This window comes from Phyllostomus discolor, chromosome 6 (assembly GCF_004126475.2).
Source record: "Phyllostomus discolor isolate MPI-MPIP mPhyDis1 chromosome 6, mPhyDis1.pri.v3, whole genome shotgun sequence".
Lineage (NCBI taxonomy): Eukaryota > Metazoa > Chordata > Mammalia > Chiroptera > Phyllostomidae > Phyllostomus > Phyllostomus discolor.
The window spans coordinates 51,607,978-51,632,441 of NC_040908.2; the positions used below are offsets into that span (position 1 = coordinate 51,607,978).

The 24,464-nt window shown below is 54.4% G+C and overlaps 3 protein-coding genes, 1 long non-coding RNA gene and 1 other non-coding gene across 5 annotated transcripts; 3 read left to right on the forward strand and 2 right to left on the reverse strand.

Moving 5' to 3' along the window:
- Positions 1-1,606: 1,606 nt before the first annotated feature.
- Positions 1,607-3,488, reverse strand: LBX2 (ladybird homeobox 2). The gene is made up of 2 exons (XM_028517594.2): positions 3,284-3,488; positions 1,607-2,262 (listed from the first exon to the last, which is right to left on the reverse strand). Exons 1-2 carry the CDS (start codon positions 3,486-3,488, stop codon positions 1,871-1,873), a joined length of 597 nt encoding a protein of 198 aa, XP_028373395.1. The 3' UTR covers positions 1,607-1,870.
- Positions 3,489-9,908: 6,420 nt separating this feature from the next.
- PCGF1 (polycomb group ring finger 1) lies at positions 9,909-12,401 on the reverse strand. The gene is made up of 9 exons (XM_028517451.2): positions 12,278-12,401; positions 11,775-11,880; positions 11,464-11,616; positions 10,993-11,064; positions 10,770-10,875; positions 10,557-10,590; positions 10,372-10,458; positions 10,157-10,237; positions 9,909-10,055 (listed from the first exon to the last, which is right to left on the reverse strand). Exons 1-9 carry the CDS (start codon positions 12,368-12,370, stop codon positions 10,008-10,010), a joined length of 780 nt encoding a protein of 259 aa, XP_028373252.1. The 5' UTR covers positions 12,371-12,401; the 3' UTR covers positions 9,909-10,007.
- LOC118501140 lies at positions 12,387-13,990 on the forward strand. Its single transcript, XR_004903745.1, has 2 exons — positions 12,387-12,472; positions 13,010-13,990. It is a non-coding gene; the product is annotated as an uncharacterized LOC118501140 (long non-coding RNA).
- Positions 13,820-13,976, forward strand: LOC114501233. The gene has a single exon (XR_003684983.1). It is a non-coding gene; the product is annotated as a U1 spliceosomal RNA (small nuclear RNA).
- Positions 13,991-17,052: 3,062 nt separating the features above from the next.
- Positions 17,053-20,070, forward strand: TLX2 (T cell leukemia homeobox 2). The gene is made up of 3 exons (XM_028516957.2): positions 17,053-19,017; positions 19,475-19,712; positions 19,826-20,070. Exons 1-3 carry the CDS (start codon positions 18,618-18,620, stop codon positions 20,040-20,042), a joined length of 855 nt encoding a protein of 284 aa, XP_028372758.1. The 5' UTR covers positions 17,053-18,617; the 3' UTR covers positions 20,043-20,070.
- Positions 20,071-24,464: the final 4,394 nt, after the last annotated feature.

Consider the following 24,464-nt stretch of genomic DNA (forward strand, 5'->3'; position numbering starts at 1 on the left):
GTATTGAAGGAGCAGCATGGACACCAAGAATGCTCATTGTATATAATTGCCGACAGATCCTTAGTTCTATGCTAGTAGTCACTGTCTGTTTCTGTCTGTGATGCCAGTTTTCTTCCAGCTGCCCAGGTTTGCAAAGTTGTCACTGACTCATGCAATTTTTGGTCGCTGGGGGAATCACACTGATTCCTTTTATTTGACAACCTCCCTCTCTCTTGCTCCAAGTCTGGCCCTGAATTCTCTCTGCTCTTACCTTTTGCAGTGTCCAGAAATACACTACTTCCTCAGTCTCCCGTCCACACTGCACATTAACCTGCCCCAAACATTGCTCTCATTACTTCTCTAAAATCTCCAAGGACCAGACTCTCTACACTCAATGCCTGAATTTCTATACTTGGCCATTCTCCCCTCCTCTCTCTGCAATTTCTTTTCTTGCAGTCAGGCCCAGTCACAGTCATAGGGACAGCACCTGTTGTGGCCAAAAGCGTGAGCTTCTGAGTCAGACAAACAGGTGAGTCCCGACCCCACCACTTAGAAGCTTCATGACATGACCAAGTCTCCTTGGGCTTCTGTGATTGTCTTCTCATCCTTGAAATGAAAGCCTCATTATCTTATGGGGTTATCGTGAAGATTAATTGGTGTAAGACACCTGGAAATGTTCAATAAGTGGAAGCTATTGTCTGAAAATGCCTGGTTCCTTCTGCCTTCCAGCCTTGTTCACCCTCCCTGAAATATTCTCTCCTGGGACCTCCACCTGCAATTCAGGCCCTAGCTCTGCATCCTCGAACCCTTGAAAGTGGGACTGTGGCATCTGGGCAGACGTTTGGAAAGATCTGAGGAGACTGGAGGGACTGACCCTGAGAGACAGGAAGCAGGGAAGAGGCCTAAGCACAGTCTCCTGCTGATCAGTTGGGAAGGTGAGGCGTAGGGGAAGGCCTGTAGCTACCGAGTATTCTCCTTCCCTCCCCATCATACTGCTGGAGGCTGGTTAATCTCCAGTGGAATAAATTAATCTCAGAATGTCTGGCAGCAGGAGGTAGGCTGGGTTCTCCACCCCTCAAGGCTGCTACTCTAAGCTCCGCCTCTGCAGGCCTTGCCGGGCCATCCCACCCTCCCGACACTGCCGCTGCCACCGTCCTAGTGGGAGCATTTTCTGCCTGATTGTGGACTGAAGGTCTCGAAAGTATGGGTGTCGTGCGCTTCCCCCCCCCCCCCCTCCGCAAACGCGCACCACTTTGTGACTCAGCTTAGTGTTCTTTTGGCGAGGGCGGGGAGAAGTGTTACCGGCTCCGTTAACAAATGACCTAAGGGCGGGGAAAGAGGAAAGAGGCGGGAGGCCGTCGTCAGTTTGAGGCTGGTCTAGAGGTTAGGAACGGTGTTTCCGAGGCTGCGGGGGATCAAAGGTGCGGTGGAGTCTTACCACCCAGGCAGCAAGTAGGGGAGGTTCGCCGCAGGTACCAAAGGTCCATCCCCTTCCTCAGCCCCGAGTCTGCGTAGCTTTGAATGCTGGCTGGGCGCTTAGGACCAAATCCTGACCTGGGGGCTCTTCCTTTGCAAAATGGCCATAATTATATCACCTACCTTGTAGGGTTGTTAAGAAGTTAAAGAAAACTGCTCCGTACAGTGCCAAGCACGGAATATTCGAAATAACCAGCGGATTTTGCCCTTAGTGTTCCGGGAGTGGGATTGAGTCGTGGTTCGGTAGAGTCTCGACTTTATTCTCAACAACTAGGAAAGGTTGGCGTCTGGACTGTGAAGTGGAATTGGCCAGGATCGACACCGCCCTCCACCCATAACCGGGACAGGGCTCGGAACGCAGAGGCAAGGAGGTAAAGAAGTCCAGGGCTCCAGAGCCGAGGCTGCGGCTTCGCCTTCAATCGTCCACCTGTATCTCCTCGTCTGACAGGTGGGGCCCGGAGTCAGGCCGCACGGGGCCCGGACCCAGGCCGAGGCAGGGGGCGCCCTCCTGCAGCGCCAGCAGGCCCTGCACTTTGGGGGACAGCGCGCGCAGCGAGGCCACATCGGCGCGCATCTCCTCCACGTCGCGCTTGAGCTTGGCACGCCGGTTTTGGAACCACGTGACCACCTGCCCGTTGGCCAGGCCGAGGCTGGCCGCCAGCCCCTCGCGCTCGGACGGCGCCAGGTACTTCTGGAATAGGAAGCGCCGCTCCAGCTCCAGCACCTGCTGCGCGGTGAAGGCCGTGCGTGACTTTCGCCGTCTGCGGCCAGCCGGGCCGGGGCCCAGAGCACTCGGGGCCGCTCGGCCTGCGGGGATAGGGCGGCGGTCAGTCAGTCTCCAGCCTGCAGAAATCGGGCTTCGGCCGGTAGGAAAAGCTGGGGATGGGGTCAGGCCGGGGTGGGAGTGAGGGGACGGGAACTAGACCGTGGTCTCTTGGCGAACTGCGGGAGGGTCAGGCCCAAGAAGGGTGAGGGGACACAAAGTGGAACCAGCCACTGGGGAACGGGAGGAGGCAGGCTGAGGGCATGCTACCAGGGGAGGAGGAGGAGGGCGCAAGGTCTGGCCTCCTGGGGCGGGGCCTTTGAATCCTGCGGGAGCCCCCGATTGAGCCGGCTTGCAGGCTGGTGCCCTGGTGCCGACAACAGAGGTGGGGGCCAACCACGGTCGGAGCAGGGCAGCTGCCCGGGCATGGTGAGGGTAACAGGATCCTAATCGGGCCCTTCGTTAGACTCGTGGGTTGTATTGGGCCCTCGCAGCCTACTCTGGTTTAGTGACTCGCTCCCACCCTCCTCGAGCATGAAAGGCAGGTAGGTAGTGGGAGTACAAAGGGCAAGAAAAGGCCAAGTCCGGAGTCATGGGGCCCTTGCCACTCCAAGGCCCTTCAAGTCTTTGCGCCCTCTCGAGAAGAGAGGGGGTTTGAAGCGGAGCGTGTTTACCGGGAGGGGTCCGAGCCCCGCCTCCCATCGCTTTCTGCTCTGCCCTTGCCCTAACTCACTTGTTTACAGCCTCAGCTCAGGCCTTTTGTCTCCTTCTCTCCGGCCTTTCTCTGTGGCGATTGCCCCGCCTACAGCGAAAGGACCCAAGGGTCGCTCAACTCTGAACAGCCCTGTGCTGCCCCTCAGCGCTGGCGGCCTCCAGGAGCAGCTGCGGAGCCTGGAACTAATGGACAGGGAGGAGCTGGAGGTACAGTCCCGGCACGTGGGCAGCGGGCAGGGAGCAGGGTAGGGTGGTGGCCAGGGCGAACAGAGGTGAAGACCAGGAACTTGGAGGAGAGAGAGACCTGGGGAGAAGGCCAAGTCACAGGGCGCGACCCGGCCGGCGCTGTACCTTCAGAGGGCTGCAGGGCGTGCCCGTCCAGTCCGCGGAAAGCTTTACTAGTCAGCTCCTCCAGCGCGCACAGCGGCGACGTAGGACCTGCGCTGAACTCTGGAAGCGGCGGCGCCGACGGTCCTCGGGGGACCCAGCGCGGGCCTAGGATGTCTGCGATGCTGAAGGGTGTCCGGGCTGCCTGGGGCTCGGGTTCCGAGCCCATGGCCGGCCAGGCTGTGACGGTTCTGCCGCCCGCTGCTCTCGGCTCCAAAGCTGCCTGAGCCCCAGCGGGCGGCTCCCGATCTGGGCTCCCGCCTCGGACCCGCCCCCCACGCTGGGCCCGAGGCCCGTGTGTCCCTCCTCCTGCGCCCCCACTCCCCAACCCCGGGCCGTGGTGGATCTGCAGCAGCGATATTTGTACAGGCTATGGAGGCGCTCAGAGAAGCCGGTGGAAGACCCCTCGGGGTCCGGCCACCTGGCTGCTCCGCGCTGCCCGAAGCGACCCGGGGTCACTCTGGCTGGACCCTTCCTGGGCGGCCCCCAGATGCTGTGTGCCGCAGACTCCCCGCCTAACCGCCGCTCTGGTTCATAAACTCGTCGGCAATAAAATTGCTTCCCTGGCTGCGACTGTGCTAATATCCCCGATCTCACCCTAGCAAGGACCTCAGGATCCTGACCTGGACCCTTCGTCCCTCCCCACCTCTGCTGAAAACTCTTAAAGACGTCCTGGCGGCTGGAAGTTATTAGTGCGGCTGGCGGGGTGGGGGGAGCTGGGGGGACTCAAGAGTTGGAAGGACTTGGTCAGGCTGAGCGACCGCAAGGGGGAATCCAGGGGATGCGCTGCGCAAGCACGCACGCACAGGTGAGTGGACTGCGGCCGGCTCTGCGGCTGGACCCAAGGCTGTCCCAGCGTGGCTCAGAAGCCCTGAGAAAGTCAGAACATCTGATGAGGCGCTGGAGACCTGGCGCTCAGGAGAGAGGACACAGCAAATCCAGAGCTAGTGCAACCGCCCAGGGGGAGTCTTCGCCAGTAAAGACTGGCCTCCGCAGAGGGCCTTCTGGCTACACATCAGTCTATCAGTGTATATCTTTGTCTCCTTATTAAGCTCCCGCCGTCGTCCCAGCAGGGGTTTCCTAGCCTGGGGAGGCCCAGAATCCGGCAGGCAGGAGCCGTGGTGGGAGGGGCCGCTGCCTTATAGATGAGTGACTTGAAGGGCAGGCTTCATCCAGCCAACCTGATTCCAGGACAGAAACCCCTGCCAAGCCAAACTCCAAGGCCTGGGATATTCATTCCCATTGTACCTGCATCCCGTGTGTCATTCTCTCTTCTCTTCCACAGCTAATCTAGTCTGGGGCTCACACGATGGCGGGCACCTCCACAGCCCTCGTTTATAGGAACAGGGCAGTTCTGGGGCAGTGCCACTGCACCAGAGAAGGCCCAACAAGGCAAGGCTTTTGTTCCCACGTCACACCAAGACAGTGAGTGGAGTCAGGGCCTGGAGACAGAGAGGCCCGCCACTCCGGGCAACTCACGCTCGGAACTCTCTGTGATGGGTTTCTTCTAGTTTTTTCAAACAGTGCCATAAAGAAGCCAACTGGTCATCCCTGGACCGTCCGTTCTGTCAGCTAGTCTCTGTAAACATCTGTGCCTCCCACCATTTGTGCAGTGATCTTCTGGGTCCACCTGTCTAGTCCCTGGAGCAAGTAGAGCCAGTATTTGGGGTGCCCCAAACAGAGCTTGGGAGATCTGAGGCACCTGGGCCAAAGAATCCTTGATGAGACAGGAAGACGCTTTGATCATGGTGGTAGGGAACTGCTGGTTGAGGCACTCACCTAGTCCACCCAACAAAGGTGGAGAAACAAAGGGTCTTAGTAGAAGCTCCTTCCACTGACCATCCCATCCCCCATACACACACAGACACTTGCAAAGTGCCCTTGCAACAGTCTGAGCAACTCAGCCCAATGGGTCAGAGAGCACAGTTAGGCCACAGCAGAAAGCCGAGATGCCTCAGGACTTTGTTAATTGGTTGTCAATGGTGGGGGGCAGAGCAGGGCCAGGAGAGCTCCTCCTAGCTGAAGGCCTTAGCCCTTTGAACCACCCTGGTGGTTTCACTTAATCTGAAATTAAAGAGGGTCCCAGGAGGCTGCAGGAACTGGCTAGCTTAGGTCCCAGGCCTGTCACTAGACACTACCACTTCCACTCCTGCACCCTCTATGTGGCATTTGTCATCCCTTCTGCTCTCGATTACCAGTGTGTGTCTGTGGGGAGTGTGGGGCTCTCCCGAGGGCCTTTGCTGTCTCTGCTGCCTACCTTCTTTGCCCTGCAAGTGGGCTCAGGTAATGGGGTTGGACAATGGGGTTCGGCAATCCCCACGTGAGTTTGGGGGAGGAGAGGGTGAGAGAGACTAGTAATGGGAGGAGGCTGCTGACAGCAGAGCCCAACTGAGGTCTTCCCAGCAGCCAGCGATGTGTCCCGAAGAATGTGGGGCCACAGGGGGGCACTTTTTCCCAGCGAAGCATCTGGAATCCGAGCTGGGGAGAAACCAGATCCTAGGAGTGGGTCAGAGGAGGGTGAGTGATTAATGAGGAAGATTAAGAGATTAAGCCTGGGTTTGGGGCTTGCAGGGGAGCTCAGTTGTCTCAGGCTACTCCCACCCCAGTTTGGGAGCCCAGCCCCAAGCCCTTGGGAGACAGGCTCTGGTGCTCCTTGATGTGTACCTCTTCCTCCCCAAACGGTGGTCCAGCCCTCCCTGCCTGGGGTCCTCACCGGAGCAACCCACAGACAGAATCACTCACCACTGCCCTCCAGCGTTTTCCTCTCCCAGCATTCTCGAGCAGTAGTCCCTCGAGCCTCCCTCAGATTCCCCTCCTGGTTCTTTTCAGACACTTCAGGGGTCCTCTGCCCTCTCCCTTTGCAGAGAGCTCCACATTCAGATTTTCACTCCCCTGGGAAGGTGTCTCAATTCCCTTCAATTTTTTAAAAATTATTTATTTTTAGAGAGAAGGGAAGGGAGGAGACAAAAAGGGAGAGAAACATCAATTGGTTGCTTCTTCCACACCCCCTGTTCGTATGTGCCCTGTCTGAGGATAGTGGATTGAACCCACAACTGAGACATGTGCCCGGATGGAGACCTCTTGCTTTTCGGTGTGACGCTCAACCACCTGAGCCACACCAGTCAGGGCTCAGATCCCTTTTAATGATGCTTCCTCACACCTGCCCTCATCACCCCTTTGATTTCTCCTTCCTCATCACCCCCACCTTATCTCTCACTCCCTGACACCACACCTCTCACCCACTCTACCCTTTTCACCCTCTCACCTGGCAAGTTCCTCTACCCAGGCCCACTCCAGATACACTCCTCTTCTTTGGTACGGAGATCTGTTCAATAAACCGCTTTTACTCTTTGGATTTCTCACTCCAGGCATTGCCCTGAATTCTGTGTGCATGTGTGGGGGGGAGGGGGCACGTATGGGGATCCCCAGAATAACCCCCCTGGGGAGGTGCAGAGGACAGTCTCAGAGATGTGCTTGCCACTCCCCGCCCCCTGCCCCTCAAACCTTTAGCCTGCCTGCGAGCTAAGTGGGTGGGGGTTCAGGGAGGAAACTCCAAGCAGAGGAGCTTGGGCGGGGCATCCATCCATCTTGCACACTTCTGGGGTGGTTTTTTCTTTCAGAAAATGTTACTGCAGAGTGAACTGATTTAAACACTGAAATTTTAGATTCGATACTTCTAGGGACTCAAGTTTTTGAGTTCCTTCTGTTCTTTTACACTGTTTCACAAGCTCTGCATAACCGCTGCCAGCTGAGGGTGTGCTGCAGGCTGGGACGGGGGAGCACGGAATACTCAGACACTTCCCGCCCCCACACAAACTTACATACACCCTGAGACTCACTGTCACAGGGAAGTCCATTATCCTCACCCCTGCCTCCCCTCCCCCCAGTCCTGGGAGTGACTGGCTAGGCTGAGAGGGATGGTTTCCTTCAGTGCCAAAGGTGGGGTGGGGGTGCAAATCTTGGTCCCTCCTCCCTCAGGCCTAAGCAGCTAGGTGAGAAAGGACAGCAGAGGCACCCACAGGGATGGCGAGGGTGGCGGGGGGCCCTGCAGGTGAGGACTAACGCCTACACCTGAAAGTACTTCAAGGTCAAAGGCCCTGGGGACAGGGCCAGTGCACGTGTGCTGTGTCGCAGAGCCCAAGAGAACCCGAGGAGTTGATTCACCTGTCCTGGCGCAGGCAGAGAACTGAGTACCCCCAGGAGATGGGGTCTGCGTGGAGTAGACCAGGAATGGGGTTGATGAGAGCCTGTAGACGAGGGAGAGACGGAGAGACACAACACAGCCGCAGCTGGCCTGCATCAGCAACCTGGGAAAATGCCCCACAGCTGCTGCCACCACAGTCGCTGACAGGCGAAAATGAGGCTCCGTTAAGGTGGGATGAGGTGGGGCAGCTGCTCCACCTCAGGTCTAGGCCTGAGTGCCTTTGGCTGCTCCTTGGCCACAAGCCATGTGTATGTCATCAGAAGCCTCATCTCCCGGCTTGGTGTTCAGGACTAGGGGTCTCTGGCAGCCTTATATTCTAGCTGGACATTCTTGACCCAAGACAAACCCCAACCAGACTACTCCCCAATTCCTGCAGCTGTTTGGGCAAAGAAGAGCCCCCAGAGGTGTCTCTATTCTCTTTCCCCCTAGTTCACACCTCTCCTTTCCAAATCACTCTCCCAAAACCCCCTTTCACACATGAACTGCCTTGGGAAGAGCCTGAACGCAGAGTGCTCTGCTGCAGCTTAAATTCCAGAAGAGGGTGGGGAACTCTGGGATAGACAGAATTAATCCAAAATCTTGAGAGGAGGTCTGTCTGGAAAGTATCCAGCCATGTCATTTGAAAAATAGAGACATTTATTGAAGAAGATACAAGAAACATTGTACACAGGGCAATGACACCTCAGTACCCTTCAAAGTAGGCACCTTGGGACCTCACACAGTTCTCCCAATTACCATCAGCTACCCCATCATATTTTCCTGAATCTCATCAAGGATCTGAAATCTCTTCCCTTTCAAAAGTGATTTTAGTGTTGGGAAAAGGCAGGCCCCAGGGCACCAGATCTGGGCTATTGGAGGTTGAGTCACCTGGTGATTTGGTATTTCGCCAAAAAACTCTGCAGGAGACCTGATACATGAGTGGGCGCATTGTGCTGATGAAGCTGTCAATCACCAGTTGCCCATAGCTGCAGCCTTCTGAATCATCAAACTTAATGCAAAACTTGAGGCAGATTTGTTGCTCTACTCCAGGGGTGTATAACCTTTTGGTGTCTCTGGGCCATACTGGAAGAAAAGTTGTCTTGGGCCAAATACTAAATACATTGTGACACGTAATCACAAAAACATCTCAATGTCTTAAGTAAATTTATAATTTTGTGTTGGGCCACATTCATAGCCATCCTGAGCAGCTTGCTGCCCATGGGCTGCAGGTTGGACACCCCTCCTTTCTCAGTCTTTCTGAACGCACCAGCCACACAGTACACAGGCTCACTCAATGGCATCTACCACCCTCACTGACTAGTGAAGCTGTCACTGTTCATGCATGTGCTTTTCAGTCAACTCTCCTTGGCTGCCAGGTTACATCGATGTCATGCAAACCATTTTCATATTAATAATGGTTGGACTTTTTCTGGATAGACCTCATATGCTGGTGTAGAGACAGGCCCAAGGTCTGTGGAAGAAGCACTGATTCTGACTGAGGGAGTGTTTCCTGGAGGAGATGACACATAGGACAGCTGAGTGTGGAGGGGGCTAGGGGTGGGGAGGCATTCCGGGGCATGAGGCCTGAAACATGGGAAGTTTTCAGAATCTTGGAGATCAGACCTCAGCTAGGTGATTTAGGTTTTAAACTTGGGATATGGTAACATTTGTGCTGCCTGCTCCATCCCACTTGTGCCAGCCCATTTGTTAATTAAGCCTTCAGCCTTCCTGTTACTATCCCAGTCAGGCAAGTTTCTGGCTATCCCAATAAGAGGCCTGGAGAACAGGGACACTGACTGGGTTCATTTCCAGAGCCCAGTGCTGATGGCCAGACTCGTGAGGACAAGGAATGTTCGCTGATTTATCTGTAGAGTGCCTTAGAGTTGCCTTTGCTCTCCTGGGCACCAGCTCACTCTCTACAGCCTGGCTTCCCCTAACCCAGCTACCTGAAGGCTCACTGAATCTTGTATACGCAGCCAGGTCTCCAACTCTATCCCTGTGTGTGCCCCATGCCCCTGTTTTTTTAGACTCCTCACAGTCCAAATCTTTGGGTTTTTCTTTAAAATATCACTCTTCAGTTCTGCAGTGGCCACTGTCCAACCCAAGCCCTACACTCACCACTCTTGAATCAGGAACCCTCTACTTAGGCCTGCATCACAGGTTGCAACATCCAAAGACAGTGAAAGCTCCCCTCCAGAAAAACTTCCCTTCACCAAAAACAGCTGATGTGGGTGGCCTGGCCTCACTTAGCTCACTTTCTGAGTTTTACATGTATAGGGTCCTCTACCCCTCTTCTCTGGTCATTCACTGAGGGACATCCTTCTTGATGACACTCAGAGGATTTCTGAGGGAAGCAAGACATAGGACAAAGCATGAGGGTGTGGTAGAAAAGAAGGAAGACAAGTGCTTTATTAAAGTTTTTATTTCAAAAAAATAAAGCCACAATTAATTTCACATAAATATCTGGGGAGGGAAGGGGGGAGGGATGGGATAGGGGCTTGGCCCCTACCTCCTCTTCTCTTTCACACTGTATTGTAAAAGCAAAGGGGATGGCTAAGGGGAGAGCAAGAGGGAGAGTAGTCAGTGGGAGAGTCCTTACCTGAAAGGCCCCCTCAGCCCACCCCTGCCCTGGTACTGCCTTGGACCTGGCTCACCTTGCCGAACCAGCGGGAGAGCCATATCTGCTTCATGGTCATGTGATCAGGGAGTACTTCATTGTCAAAAAGGAGCTGCACCTGGCAGGGAGATAGGGGCAGTTTTACAAACTGTCCTCTCACGCCATCAATAACTAATCTGGTCCATTCTAACCTCTTTCCTTCCCTTTGTGGACCCTCCCCCTCCCAAAAGAACCTACTGTGGGAATACTCACATGCTGGGGATTTAGCATCAACTGATGGCATAGGACCCTCCGGAGATGGCGAACCTCAGCTCTAACAGAACATCGGACATATTTATTCTGGGGGTGGGGAGAGTAAGGAAGAAGACAAGGTGTGTGAGGGAAGGGCCCTGGGGGAGTGAGTTTCCTTAGAGAGGCCCTCCCTTAGCCCCTCTCACCTGCAGAACGCTTTTATTCTTATCTTTGCCAGAACTGGGGGGAAACAGACATAGGTTAGAGAGCCCTATCTTTCCTTTATCCCCATGCAGAGCTGTGATAGACTCTCTTCAAGGGAACAGACACTCCCTTACTGGGAGCCCTCTCCCTGAGCCCCTCCCTGGCCCTGTGTCATTGACAGTGTCACTTCAGACAGCCCAGGACCTGCCCCTCACCTCAGCCGCTCCAGGCATAGGCTTAGCTGCTCATCGTAGCGATAGTAGTGGGCTTTAGAGTGGTCAAAGCTACTGAAGGGGAGGCCGAGGTTGCTCAGGGCTGGCTCTGAGAAAGATAGAGTAGCAGCACAGGTTCCACAGTCCTCTTTCCCCAGAAAGCAAAACTGGGCAGGAAGAATGTTCTGGGGGCTTTACCTTACCCTCCTGATGTCATGCGACATACCTTCCCCGCTGGGCTGGGTGACTCGGTCCAAGCCTCGAGACTGGTAGAATTCTCGAATCCGTTTCTCTTCACCTAGAAGGCAGTGGAGTATGGGCAGTAAAGTATTAGCTCTCCTTCATTCTGTCCTCCTGGCTGTCAACCTCTTTATTTTAAAATATTTTTATTTATTTATTTATTTATTTATTTATTTTTAGAGATAGGAGAAGGGAGAGAGAAAGAGAGGGAGAGAAACACTGATTGGTTGCTTCTTGTACCCACCACAACTGGAGACTGCCTGAAACCCAGGCATGTGCCCTGACCCAAGGGTCGAACTGGCAACCTTTTCCTTTGCAGGTGGATGCCCAACCAACTGAGCCACAGTGGTCAGAGCAACCTCTTTACCTACATGAGTCCCACAAAGCCCTTGTCACCTCAAGCTGTTACCCAGCATCAGTCCTCTAGAAGCCCCTCAGAGTCAGGTTGGTCACTCACTATCTTGCAAGCCAGGCACTAGCTTGTACACGATGTCCTGCATGACCCGGTCCAGTTTGAGGTTAAGCAGTGGCTGTGTCTCGTGGATCTTAATGTTGCACATGGGGCAGTACTTGCTGGTTTGGAGGTACTTCACAATACAACTCTTGCAGACTGCAGGAAAAGAAAAGCAGACTCTCAGGCCCTCTGGGAATCAGGTTCATGGACTGGAGGAGGTGCCTGGGTGGTTGGGGCAGGTAAGTACAGAGGCTGACAGCCAGCTTGGTGGGAACTAGGGCCTGGAAGAACCAGTCAGGGTCCAGAAAACTTACAAGTATGAAGACACTCTGTGATGGTGGTGGCATCCACAAAGTAGCCGGCGCAGAGGCAGCAGACGATGTGCTCATTCAGGTCTTTGATCTTTACTCGGACCTCCTCCTGCAGTAACAACCTCTGTCATGGATCACCCTTCCCAGCCCCAACCCTTGCGCCTTCCCCGCGGCCAAGCCCCGCACCTTGCGCGGTCAGCAGGGGATTAGCTCCCCAGGGCTGACACTACCCCTCTGCTCAGGAGAGGGCTCTGCGCACAGCGGGGACTCCCTTCACGTGGATTCGCCCGACCTTCCTTTCCTAGGGGAGAGTACAAGACGTGGGCGGCACAGTACGCAGGCGTCCTAGCCCGGAGTTTGGCAACTCGACCGCAATCGCGCAGGCGCACTGGAACCCCTGTCCCTGCGCAGGCGCATTGGGCGCCCGGCCAGCCAAGGCCTGTCCTCTAGTCGGCCCCAGTTCGCAACGCTAACCGACCACAGAAGTAACCCTGCCGCCCCTGCACCTCGTTCCGTAGCGGGTCCATCTTGTACACTGACTGGAGCTGGTTCCGAAGCCTCATCGCGATCGCAATCTGGCCCCCCTGAGGAGACGCCATCTTAAAGGCTGATCCCGGCCTGCCACTTCCGGTGCCGCCTGCAGGGCGGGACTTGTCACCCAGCAACGAGGGCTTAGGTCTTTTTGGATTTGCTGACTCTCTGTAAGTCCCCGCCCATGTCCTTTCTCCCCGTGTGCTCACCTGAGCCCCAGTGGCCCCACCCCCTCTTTCCCCCGTAATTAGGAAGGGGGGCGGCGTGGGGAGGAGCCCTTTTTCCCTGACCTTTTGTAGTAATCATCATAATAGACTCTACCGGACCTCGGGACTAACTTTTGGAGCCAGCAAGAGACTGTCCCCTCCTACCCGAAAAGGCCCGATGGTCTCCACCCGCCACCGCTCAGGGTCGTCCAGCTCCTGTGACAACCACCCGGCTAATACCCCTCCCGGTCCCTCTCTTGGGAGTGTCGCCCTCTTCTGCTGACGCCTTGACCTTAAGGAGCTTCATCCCGATGGAGGGCCTTCCCCCAACTCCCGAGCGGGAGTTTTCCCGGGCTTTGCGGAGTCTCGGAGAGGATGTCGGGGAGGAGGGAACCCTAGAGACTTGGTAGTAATCTTACATTACCCCCACCCCCATCCTTCCCCTGCCGCCGGGGACGGGGTGGGGGCAGGCCCTCGTTAATGATGATGATTCAATCACAGGCGCCTGCGGAGGCCTGGGACAGACTAATGCAGAGCAGATGCCCAAGGAGGAGGGGAGGACGACTAGGACACTACCGCACACACACAAGCTGAGACAGCGAGCCCCTGCAGTAGTGTAAGCTCAGCCCAGTATTTGGGGAAAACTTAGGGGGCCCCGGAAGCTTGTACACCGCTGTCCCCAGGAACTTACAGTGGGATTAAAAAATAAGGATAAATTTCTATGAAGTTTTTTAACACTGAATGCATTTGGAGGTTGAAGAAGGGAGAAAGCTTTTTGGGGTCCCAGTGGAGACCCCAAAAGGCTTTCTGAAGGAAGTAGGACTTCGTGTGGGGACAATTTAGAGTTGGGGACGGGGGCGGGGCGGGAAGAAGTGTGGTGGAAACAGAAAAGGAAGGCTGAGTGGAGGGGAGTGATGGGAGAGGGCTAGGAAGCAGGCCAACTTGTGCATTTGAGAGTAGTGGTGGAAGCAGCAGGAACTTACAGAGTTAGGACTTTTAGCTTGTGGGCCGTAGGGTGCTAGCCGACCCTTGGAGAGGGTTACCCAATGAAAGAAACACTTTTGTTCTTTTATCTTCAGAGTGGAGTGGATGAGCAGCAAGAGGTTGTGGCAGTAGTGATTTTTTAATCAACTACTTCTCACTATAGCCACTGCTTACATCCCTGGTCCAAGATGCCATCATCTATCCTCTGGATGAGCAGTGGTATTTTGCCTGCTTTTCTTGCTTCCACTGTTGCCCCCTCTTTAGTCTATTCTCAACAGTGCAGCTCAGAGTAATTCTGATAAAATATGAATAAAAACGGATACAAGGATACTTATCTGGCAGAGGAGATACCATGATCACCAAGGTGGTTTCCCTAGGGTAAGGCTTAAACATTGTACTTCGTGTGCGCTGACCCCTGTGATTTCGCCAAATGTGGGAAAATTGACTGCATAATTTATGGTAGTGGGGGACTGCTTCACCCTCTCCCAGAAAAAAAAAGGAGGGAGGGAGGGGGAGGATACAAGGAAAGTTTCTTTGAGTTGATGAATATGTTTATTATCTTGATTGTGTTGATTGTTTATCTATGTCAAAACTTATTAAATTGTATACTTCAAATATGTGCAGTTTTATTGTATGTCAGGTTTACCTTTAAAAAACTGTTAAAATAAAATAAAAAAATCGGGTGTCTTTTTTGTTTATAATCTTCCAATAGTTTCCTTTTTAAAATCAGAATAAAAGGAAAATCCTTACAATGGTCTATAAAGCTTTGCACAGTTTCTCAGTGATCCAATTTCTGTAGCCACACCAGACCCCTCACTGTCTGCTCCGCAGACGCACCAGGGTGCCCTCCCACTGGGTCTCCAACTCCAAACGCTCAGATGTCCAAATGGCTCCTTTGTCCCTTCCGGTCTGTACTCCACAAGGCCTTCTGTGATCACTGGAGGTAAATCACAGCTCCCCACCTTTCCACTTCTCCCCCTTCCTTGCTTTTTCTTCTTAATATTTATTATTATTTAATATATTGTGTATTTTTCTTGTTTTACACCTGCCTTCTCCACAAAAATGTAAGTTTCTCAGTGGCAGAGACTTTTTTTCCCCTGTTGTGTCTATAGGGCTATATTTCCAGTGCCAGGTGCAGAGTAGGTATTCAGTCAAAATTTTCTGGATGAATGGATGAATGCATGAAAGTAGGTGGTAGTGATGCTGGCCCAGATGAGGCTTTTATCAGTAGAAATGGTAAGGAAGAGCTGTATATGAAATATTTCAAAGAAAAGCACAATAGGAGGAAGTAAGTAAGGAGCTTGGGAGGGGAGCCTGTCTTCCAGCCTGCTGGACTTGAGGTGGCTGCCGCAAAGGCAGGTGGAGTTGGTTAGAAGGCCATAACGGTGGGCTACAACACAAGTGTCAGAAACAGGGATGGAGGTCTTCGAGTTTTCTGGGTGGATGTCATAGATAAAACTACTGAAATAGATGAAACCTGAGCAGATGTAGGGAGAGAGGAAGCTGAAGTCTGAGATCCGAAGAATGCTCAGAGTCTACAGTGGAAGAAGGAAAGTCAGTGGAGGGAAGAACATAAGCTTTCACCATGAAAGTCCAAAGATGTAGGAGACAACACATGGAAGCCAAAATAAGGGACATTTCAACAAAGAGTTGCTGATCAACAAGGTAAAGCATATCAGAGATTCCCGAGTAATGGACACTGGACACTGAAACTCTCTGAGCAAGAGTCTGTGCAGTGAAGGTGGCTTGCTGTGGGGTAAAAGAATAAATAATGAGAAAATGGAGGCAGTGGGTATGAGCACTAAAAGGGAAAATAAAACAGTTTTTCATGAAGAGTCAGGCAAAGACTTTGCCTAGATAATAGTGACCCAGGACAGTTGAGGGTAGGAAGGACTGAGTTCATGAGAGAAATGATGGCACAGGGGTGGGGATGATCTCAAGGGAAGGACACAATACCAGTAACAGAAAGGAGGGGAAGGTGCAGGAGCACGGGCTGGGGACGTGGCCTCTTGTGAAGCTGCAGGCTTGAAATCGGAAAACTTGAAGAGCTGGGGGCCACGTGCATGTGGAGATGGTGAGACGGATCCAAAGCAGTGGGTATGGGAGGTGAGGGGGTGCTGACCCCAGAGCCTCCGTCTTCAACATAAACTAGCAGGAACCCTCCTTTCCAGGGAATTGGCAAGGTGAAGGCAAGCAGAGAAACTCCTAGGGCTGCGGCTGACAGAAATGAAAGCCCTTTGTTCTTAAAGTGGGACACTGAAATATTTTTTAAAATTCCCCAGGAGATTGGTATGTACTTCTAGACATTTTCCTCAAAGGATCAGTTAGGTGCCTCTGGGTGGCAGTGCCATCTGTGCTGGCCTCAAAAGGCAGGGTGTACAGTAAGTGGGTATGCAGGTCTATACCCTGCTGCCTTTTCTCTCCTTCATTGATTCGCTCACATTCATCCCAGGATTTATTTATTCGACTTGGTTGGAGGTACACTAGTGCCTACTCTCTCCTCAGAGGCCCACCTCCTAGAGTGGGGAAAGGGACGGACAAACTCCTGACCTGCAGGCCAGTCCCTTGAAGAAGCTTTTTCACTTTTCTGTCTCCCTAGCATTTCTGTTCACATCCAGGGGGATCCAGCCTAACTATCTCTGAAGGTTTTGCCTGAATAGCAGGTTTCATGCCCCTCTAACAGCCCCATTCCTCTATTGCTGAGAAAGGGTGCTTGGGCTTCTTCGAGGGCTAAGGAAGGTGATAATGTCTATCTTCTCCACCAAGGTAAAAACACCTGCCAAATTTGCAGAAGCTCCCCACCCTCGTCTCAGAAGGGGCTGCTGCTTTAACCAGGTGTGGCTCAGTTGGTCGGGTGTTGTTCCACAAAGTGAAAGATCACCTGCAAAATGAAAGGTCACCAGTTCATGCCTGGGCTTCAGGTTTGGTCCCCAAATGGAGTGCAGGGCCAGTAGGAGAGGCAACTGATCCATGTTTTTCTCCCACATGGATGTTTCCCTCCCTTCCCCTCTCTCTAAAAATAAATAAAATCTTTGAGAAAGAGAAGGGGATGTTAAGAGGTTGAGAAATTAGATGATGGGTGTGGACAAGCTTGGGGAAGGATGTCACATGTTAATGCCCACTGCCTCCCTCCCCCAGACGTCAGACAGAGGCTGCTGAGGACACTGAGGGGCTAGTGGCTTTGGGTGGGGAGAGAGCCCACTGTCTTTTCTTTATCTTCCTGTCCAGATGCCCAAATATCATCCCTCCCTTCCCTGGAGAGAAAAGACCCCTCACCCTGCCCCAGGCACCAGGCTGCCAGCCCATCTGCTGGGGAGAAAGAAGGGGCAGAGCCTTTCCCAGAAGACCCTGGAGAGGCAACTGGAAGATTCCTGCTCCCAGGGAGACCCATCTACTAGACTTAGAAGGCATGTTGGCTCCCACGGGATGACAAGCAGCCTGGTACTGAGCACGGAGTGGGCTGGAGTCGAGGGCCTAGGGTTGGCACAGTGGGGTGGGGCCCTTTGGCCACCACGTGTCCGAGGCAGGCCAAGTTGCTTATTGGTGCCAAACCGCCGTGGCATGATGGGAACACCCCCTCCCTGCGCCCAGTCTCACCGGCTTGGAGGCGCCAGGGCCCCCCCGGGGCCGGGGCAGGCCGGGGAAGGTAATGTAATTCCGACCCAGCTAACCCGATTATGGCGGCCTGCACCGGGCCGGGCGGCGGCAGGGGCGGGTCTAAGGCGAAGGGGCCCGCCCGGCCAGGGGTCCCATCCCCGCGAAGGACGCCGAGTTCACACACTCCCACCTCCTGGGTCCTCCACCAGAGGTCATAAGGTCACCAGGCTGCCTCGGCCTCTCCCCACCTCCCTTCTCCGACACGCTCCGGGCACAGTTTCCTGCGGTTGGGTGGGGTGAAGCGTCTGTGGGAAGCGAGGCGGCTGGGATCCTCCGAAGGCTCCACTGAGGTACCACGTGTCTCCTGTGGCGATTTGGCCCTCCGCCTTTGGTGGTGGTAGTGGTGGGGATGGGGGGGGGGGGGGGCGTGTGAGAACAGGCTTCCTAGGCGCAGAGTGGAGGCGCAGAGTCCCTTATTGGCGGCCTCCGGCCGGGGGCAGAGCGGCAGCCCCGACCTCACACCGGACTGTGTTGGCCGGAGTTGAGCCAAGGGTCCGCGTTACGCCGATTTGAGAAAATCGAAATTCTGAGAAACAGGGCACCGATTCCTGGCGCTCCCGAAAGGAGCTAGGGGTTCCGCGGAAGAGGCCAGGAGGCCCTGGCCGGGAGTGGTGGTTCCGCGCCCTAGCCCACCAGACGCGCCCTGCCGCCGCTTCCCACACCTGTCCTCTTCCTGGGCCTTCAAGTCGCCAGCGCCGTTCCCCGGCAGCTTCCCATCGCATCCAAGAAGCCACAACGAGATCTGGTCTTCGAGGGCACTTAGGCGGGGGGCACAACGAATCCGGGAGTCCGCAGGCAGGACCCATCGGGAGGCTAAAAAATGGGGGGTGTGGGAAGAGGTACCTGCGAGGAAGCCCTAAGGCGGAGGCCGGCGAGGATGGAGTAGCCATGAGCATCTCGGCTGACTCAGCGCGTAGCGTCCCATGCTCTGGCCCCTCCCGGGCTGGGCCTGGTTCCTAACACCCTCGCCACCTCTTTACCCCACCCCCGCCGCCCCGGCCTCCCAGTCTCCCCCTCGCTTGGCGCACACAGGCGTCTCTTCCCCTTTAATGGGCCGGGCCCCGCCCCTACACTCCCCCCAGCCCCCACTGCCCACTCGAGGCAGATCTGTCAGTCACTGCCCCAGCCAGAGGCTGCCAACCCTCTCCACCCCGGACTCCGGCACAGGCCCCGCCGGCCCAGCGTCCATCTGCGCTTCAGAGACAGAAGGGCGCTCCCGGGACGCTGGTCGGTCGCGCTCCCTCGGGATGCGAGTTCCTGCACCGACGCCCAGCAGAGCCCGACATGGGCGCGGCTACTCCCCGTCCCCTGGGATGAAGCTGTCTTGGGGGGCCCGGCGCCTCGCCGCGGCCGGCTCCGCGGGCCCCTGAGGCCGCCGCCCTGTGCGCTCCGCTGCTGCGCCCCCAGAGCTGCCTGGGGCGCCCTCCACAACCGCCGAACCTGCTGCGGTCTTCCCTGACTTGGACCCATGGAACCCGCGGTGCTGGCCTCGCACAACCTCCCGCATCATGAACCAATCAGCTTCGGCATTGATCAGATCCTGAGCTGCCCGGAGCCCCCGGGGAGCGGTCTAGGCCCGGGTCGCACGGGCCAGGGCCACGGGGAGAGCGCGGCGTTCTCAGGTGGATTTCATGGAGCCTCAAGCTACGGCCCCTCAGGCTCCCTGGGCCCGCTACCCGGCAGCTCCGGCGTGGGCCCGGGCGGCGTGATCCGCGTCCCAGCGCACCGCCCGCTGCCCGTGCCGCCGCCCGCGGGAGGCGCGCCTGCGATGCCGGGCCCCTCGGGCTTGGGCGGCGCCGGGGGCCTAGCGGGACTCACCTTCCCGTGGATGGACAGCGGACGCCGCTTTGCCAAGGACCGTCTCACCGGTGAGGTTGCCCAACCCCTCTATCGTCTTGCCACTCACTCGCCGGGTTTCCTCATCTTTGATCCTTCGGATCCAAATCCAGGTCCCCTTTCATACTCCTCCCCCAGATCATTTCAGGGGATCCCCTCCCATCTTGTATCTCTTGGTCCCACTGCTGAGAGGCGACGGGAAGGGAGCTGCCGTCGATGCCCGCGCTCTTCTCTGCAGTCCACTGTCCACACCACGGGGAGAGCAGGGTGAAGTTATGGGGCCAATTCTCTGTCATCCGAGGGGGAGGGCCATTTCTTCCGAGCCCTCTCGTTGTTTGGTCTAGAGGCTTCTGCTGTTGCGGGGCTGCGCTGGGGGCGCCGGCGAGGACCGGGCGCGGGAGCTCTGCGTCCTGGGCAGCCGCACTCTCCTCTCAGGGACACTTCGAACCGCCCCGCAAACCCTGCCCCGCTCTGTCTTCCTCCCCGCAGCCGCGCTCTCCCCCTTCTCCGGGACGCGCCGCATCGGCCACCCTTACCAAAACCGGACCCCCCCGAAGAGGAAGAAGCCGCGCACGTCCTTCTCGCGTTCGCAGGTGCTGGAGCTGGAGCGGCGCTTCCTGCGCCAGAAGTACCTGGCCTCGGCGGAGAGGGCGGCGCTGGCCAAAGCCCTGCGCATGACCGACGCTCAGGTCAAGACGTGGTTCCAGAACCGGCGCACCAAGTGGCGGTGAGGCGCAGGGCGGGAGGGACCGCGGGCCGGGCCAAGCGGCTGTGAGGCGCGGGGCGGGCGAGGGCCGGACCCGGGCCGGCCTCGCTGACTCCCCATCTCCGCCCGTCCAGGCGCCAGACGGCGGAGGAGCGCGAGGCGGAGCGGCACCGCGCGGGCCGACTGCTCCTGCACCTGCAGCAGGACGCGCTACCGCGGCCGCTGCGGCCGCCGCTGCCCCCGGACCCGCTGTGCCTGCACAACTCGTCACTCTTCGCGCTGCAGAACCTGCAGCCCTGGGCCGAGGACAACAAAGTGGCTTCGGTGTCCGGGCTGGCTTCGGTGGTGTGAGATGCGCCTGGCTGGCTGGCGGAGCGCTCTTCCGTCTCGAAGCGCTGCCTGGAGCGCGGCGGCCAGGGCGGAGGGGCGTGCGCCTACCCTTTCCGCGGCCGTAGCTGCGCCACGCAGGAGTAGCAGCCGGCCTCGAGGCTCTCGGCCGCCGCGGGCTTTCGGGGCAGCGTGGCACGCTTGCCTCGCACGCGGAGACGCGGCCTTTCCCACAGGCGTTTTCCACTTCTACCGTCTTACGGCTTTGGGACCTGAGGCGCCGAGAGGCCGGGACCTGCCCATGAGGTGCGGGGAGGGGGCGCTGGCCCGTGCTTTCCCGAGGGACTCCGGATTCTGCCGCTGGTGGGTGGGAACTGCGGTGCGGAGCCAGGACAGGTAAAAGGTGGTGCTGCGATGGGGGCAGCCCTCACTGGCTGAGTCGGTACCAAAGGTGTGATGGAAGGAAGACGCGAACGACAGCGGAGTAATGTAAGAGGTGCTGGAGAACAAGTGTGACTGTGACGGGAACCAGGTGTTAGCCACGTTGGGCATCTCATCCTTCTGTAAAATAATCGCTAAGGATTCCTTCCTTACTCTGAGCCTCGTGTGGTTCGTGCGTGTTCAGACTCCTGACTAGGCCTCCCACTGGAGCCTCACAACGCGCCGGGGCGGCTGGGGAGACGGACACTTCTCTTCCATCTTTCACTTGATGAAAGAGAAAATCTAGGAGCACTCATCCCGCTGAGACAGACAGGAGAGAGGAGGAAGGAGTGGTGGTCGAGGTTAATGGGCCCAGTGGAGTTGGGTGAGCAGAGCTTGGAAAATAATTAGGAAAATAACCTGATAGACCTAAAAAGAATCAAAGATAATTTCAGGGTTGGAAATGCAGGGAATCAGGCAACCAGTGGTATTATGGACGATGAAGGGGAGACTGGGAAGATAGGAGCAAGACGAACTCTGCAGGCAAAACTAAATGCTAAACCCAGAGAGACTAAGTTCTGGCGAAGTGCCTTTGGGGGAAGTATGCTGACATCCACATGGAGGTGGAGATGGATGGAATGATGGGGACAGAAACTCCAAAGAAGGAAACTCTGAAGAGAAAGCAGAGTTCTTTCTCTGGATGAAATATGTTTTTCCACCAAATTCTACAAGCATTTTTACCATGTGCAAGGTGATGGAGGATATCAAAGTTAGTGGTCCATGGGAAGAAAAGGAAAAGGAAAAGCTGCAAAGAAAGGAAAGCATGGTGTCCATGCAGTATTTATTTATTTATTTATTTATTTATTTATATCAATTATGCCATTACAGTTGTCCTGACTTTTTCCCATTTGCCCCCCATTCACCCAGCACACCCCACTCCCTCAGGCAATCCCCTCACTATTGTTCATATCCAGGGTCATGTGTATAAGTTCTTTGGCTGCTCCAGTTCCTACACTGTACTTTACATCCCCATGACTGTTCTGTAATTACCTATTTGTACTTCTTTTTTTTTTTTTTATTTTTAGGGAGGGAAGGAAGGGAAATAGAGAGAGAGAGAGAGAGAGAGAAACATCAATGTGCGGTTGCTGGGGATTATGGCCTGCAACCCAGGAATGTACCCTGGCTGGGAATCGAACCTGGGACACTTTGGTTCCCAGCCCGCGCTCAATCCACTGAGCCACACCAGCCAGGGCCTATTTGTACTTCTTAATCCCCTCACCTCTTCACCCATTTCCTTATACACCCCTCCCATCTGGCAACCATCAAAATGCCCCCTATCCATGATTCTGTCTCTTTTCTTCTTGTTTGCTTAGTTTGTTTTTTAGATTCAATTGTTGATAGATTTGTATTTTTGCCATTTTATTGTTCATAGTTTTGATCTTCTTTTTCTTAAATAAGTTCCTTTAACATTTCATATAATAATGGTTTGGGAACTCCTTTAGGTTTTTCTTGTTTGAAAGAAAATAATGGATGAACTCCTTTAGTTTTTTCTTGTTTGGGAAGCTCTTTATCTGCTCTTTGATTCTAAATGACATCTTTACTGGGTAGAGCAATCTTGGCTGTCAGTCCCTGCTTTTCATGACTTTGAATATTTCTTGCTAATCCCTTCTAGCCTGCAAAGTTTCTTTTGAGAAATCAGTTGACAGTCTTATGGCAACTTCCCTGTAGATAACTAACTTCTTTACCCTTGCTGCTTATAAGATTGATTCTCTATCTTTAACCTTTGGCATTTTAATTATGATGTAACTTAGAGTGGGCCTCTTTGTATCCATCTTGTGTGGCACTCTGTGCTTCCTGGACTTGCATGTCTATTTCCTTCACCAAATCAGGGAAGTTTTCTTTCATTTTTTTCAAATAGGTTTCCAGTTTCTTGCTCTTTCTCTTCACCTTCTGGCACCCCTGTGATGAGAATGTTGGACCTCTTGAAGTTGTTCCAGAGGCTGGTTTTACACTATCTTCATTTTGGGGGGGATTATCTTTTCTTCTTCTTGTTCTATGTGGCTGTATTCTGCTTCCTCATATTCCGAATTGTTGATTTGATTCTCAGCTTTATCAACTCTACTGTTGCTTCCCTGTAATTCTTTATTTCAATGAGTATATCCTTTGTTTCTGACTGGATCTTTTTTATGCTGCTGAGGTCCTCATTAAGTTCCTTAAGCACCCTTATAACCAGTGGTTTGAACTCTGCATCTGATAGATTTTTTATCTCCATTTCATTCAGCTCTTTTTCTTAAGTTTTGATCTGTTCTTTCGTTTGGGCCATGTTTCTCTGTCTCCTCATTTTGGCAGCCTCCCTGTGTTCTTTTCTTGATCTTAGGTAGAGCTGCTATGACTTCCTGTCTTGGTAGCATGGCCCAATGTAGTAGGTGTCCTGTAGAGTCCAGTGGCACAGCCTCCCTTTTCAACCAGGCTGGGTGCTTGAGGTGCACCCTTCATGTGGGCTGAGTACACCCTCCTCTTACGGTTGAGTCTTGGTTGCTATTGGCATATTAATGGGAGGGATTTACCCAGGCCAGTCAGCTGCAAAGATTGACTGTGACCGCTTACCACTAACCTCCACCCTCAGTGGGGGATCAGCTGTTCAGGGGCAGGGTAGTGGTGCTCCAATGTCCACTGGGTGCATGGGCCCTGGGGTTTCTAGGTGGTGCAGGCCAAGGTCAACCCCCCAGCTGTGTTTCACTCAGGGCCACCCTGACTGTCTATAAAACAATCTGAGATGGCTGCTGCTTGTGCTGGGCTTGGAGATTCTGGGGTGAAGCCAAGCTGTGAATCCAGGCTGGCTGCTGCTAGTGCAGGGCTTGGGGCTCACTGAAACCAGCTGTTACTCTTTTGAGAGGATTTAGGAAGTTGTGAAGCATTAGCCAAGACCAGTCATTCAAATGGAAGAGCAGCTTGGGGGACGTGTAAGTTGGTGGAGCAGAGTCTCTGGGGATCTTCAAGTCAGGTCAAACATTGTTGGCCAGGTTGATGGAGTCACAGATACAGCACCAGCTTGCCGGCTCTGTAGCTCTGTAAGGAGAGGGTTTAGAAAAGGGACAATGGCCTCTGCTCACCTTGATGTCAGATGCTTCAGTTTCTCCCAGTATCCCACTGGTGCCTCTGAAGCTGCTACCCCAGTGCTGGAGCTCAGAGAAAGACAGTCTCAGTAGATAAGTCTGTGTGTAGGTTCTTTAGGAGGAACTGCTCGGGGCTCTAGCAGTTTCTTCCATGGACTCAATCCCCACTGGTTTTTGCAGCCAGAAGTTATGGGGACTTATCTTTCTGGAACTGGAACCCTGGGCTGAGGGGCCTGGTGTGAGTCAGGGAGTCCTGGCTCCCAAGATAACCCTTCTGAATTTTTACCCACCACATGTGGGTGTGTGACCAGCCTGTTCTGTGTTTGCAGCCTCCTTCCAGTCTGGATGGATGTGGTTTCTTTAATTCTGTAGTTGTCAGACTTCCATTCAACTTGATTTCTGACAGCTTCAAGTGATTGTTGTTCTATATGTTAGTTGTAATGTTGATATGGTTGAGCGAAGAGGCAAGCCATATCTGCCTTGGCCACCATCCTGACCAGAAGTTCTTGAAGTTTTTAGAAAGATGTTATCTTGTGGGTGAATCAGGGACTGCTGGGAAGTCATCTGATAGAAAGTTGAAAATTTGGGAATGGTCGCGATAGCCTTATGGTTTAAGAAGGAGCAGGACTTAAGTTATATGAAGATGAAAGGGAAGACTTTGTCTGATTCCTACAGCACCCCCATTCTTCCTCCTCTGGAGGCAGGTGCAATGTGACAGAAGGAAGTAAGCTTTAGGCAGGGTCAGAGGCCAGCGGTAGCCAAACTACTCATGCTCTGTGTTAGTGACAGCTAGCTCAGCCATAGCACAGAGTCTTTTTTGAAAAATGATTTTATTTATTTATTTTTAGAGAGAGAGGAAGGGAGGAAGAGAGGGATAGAAATACTGGCATGTGAGAAACATGGGTGTGAG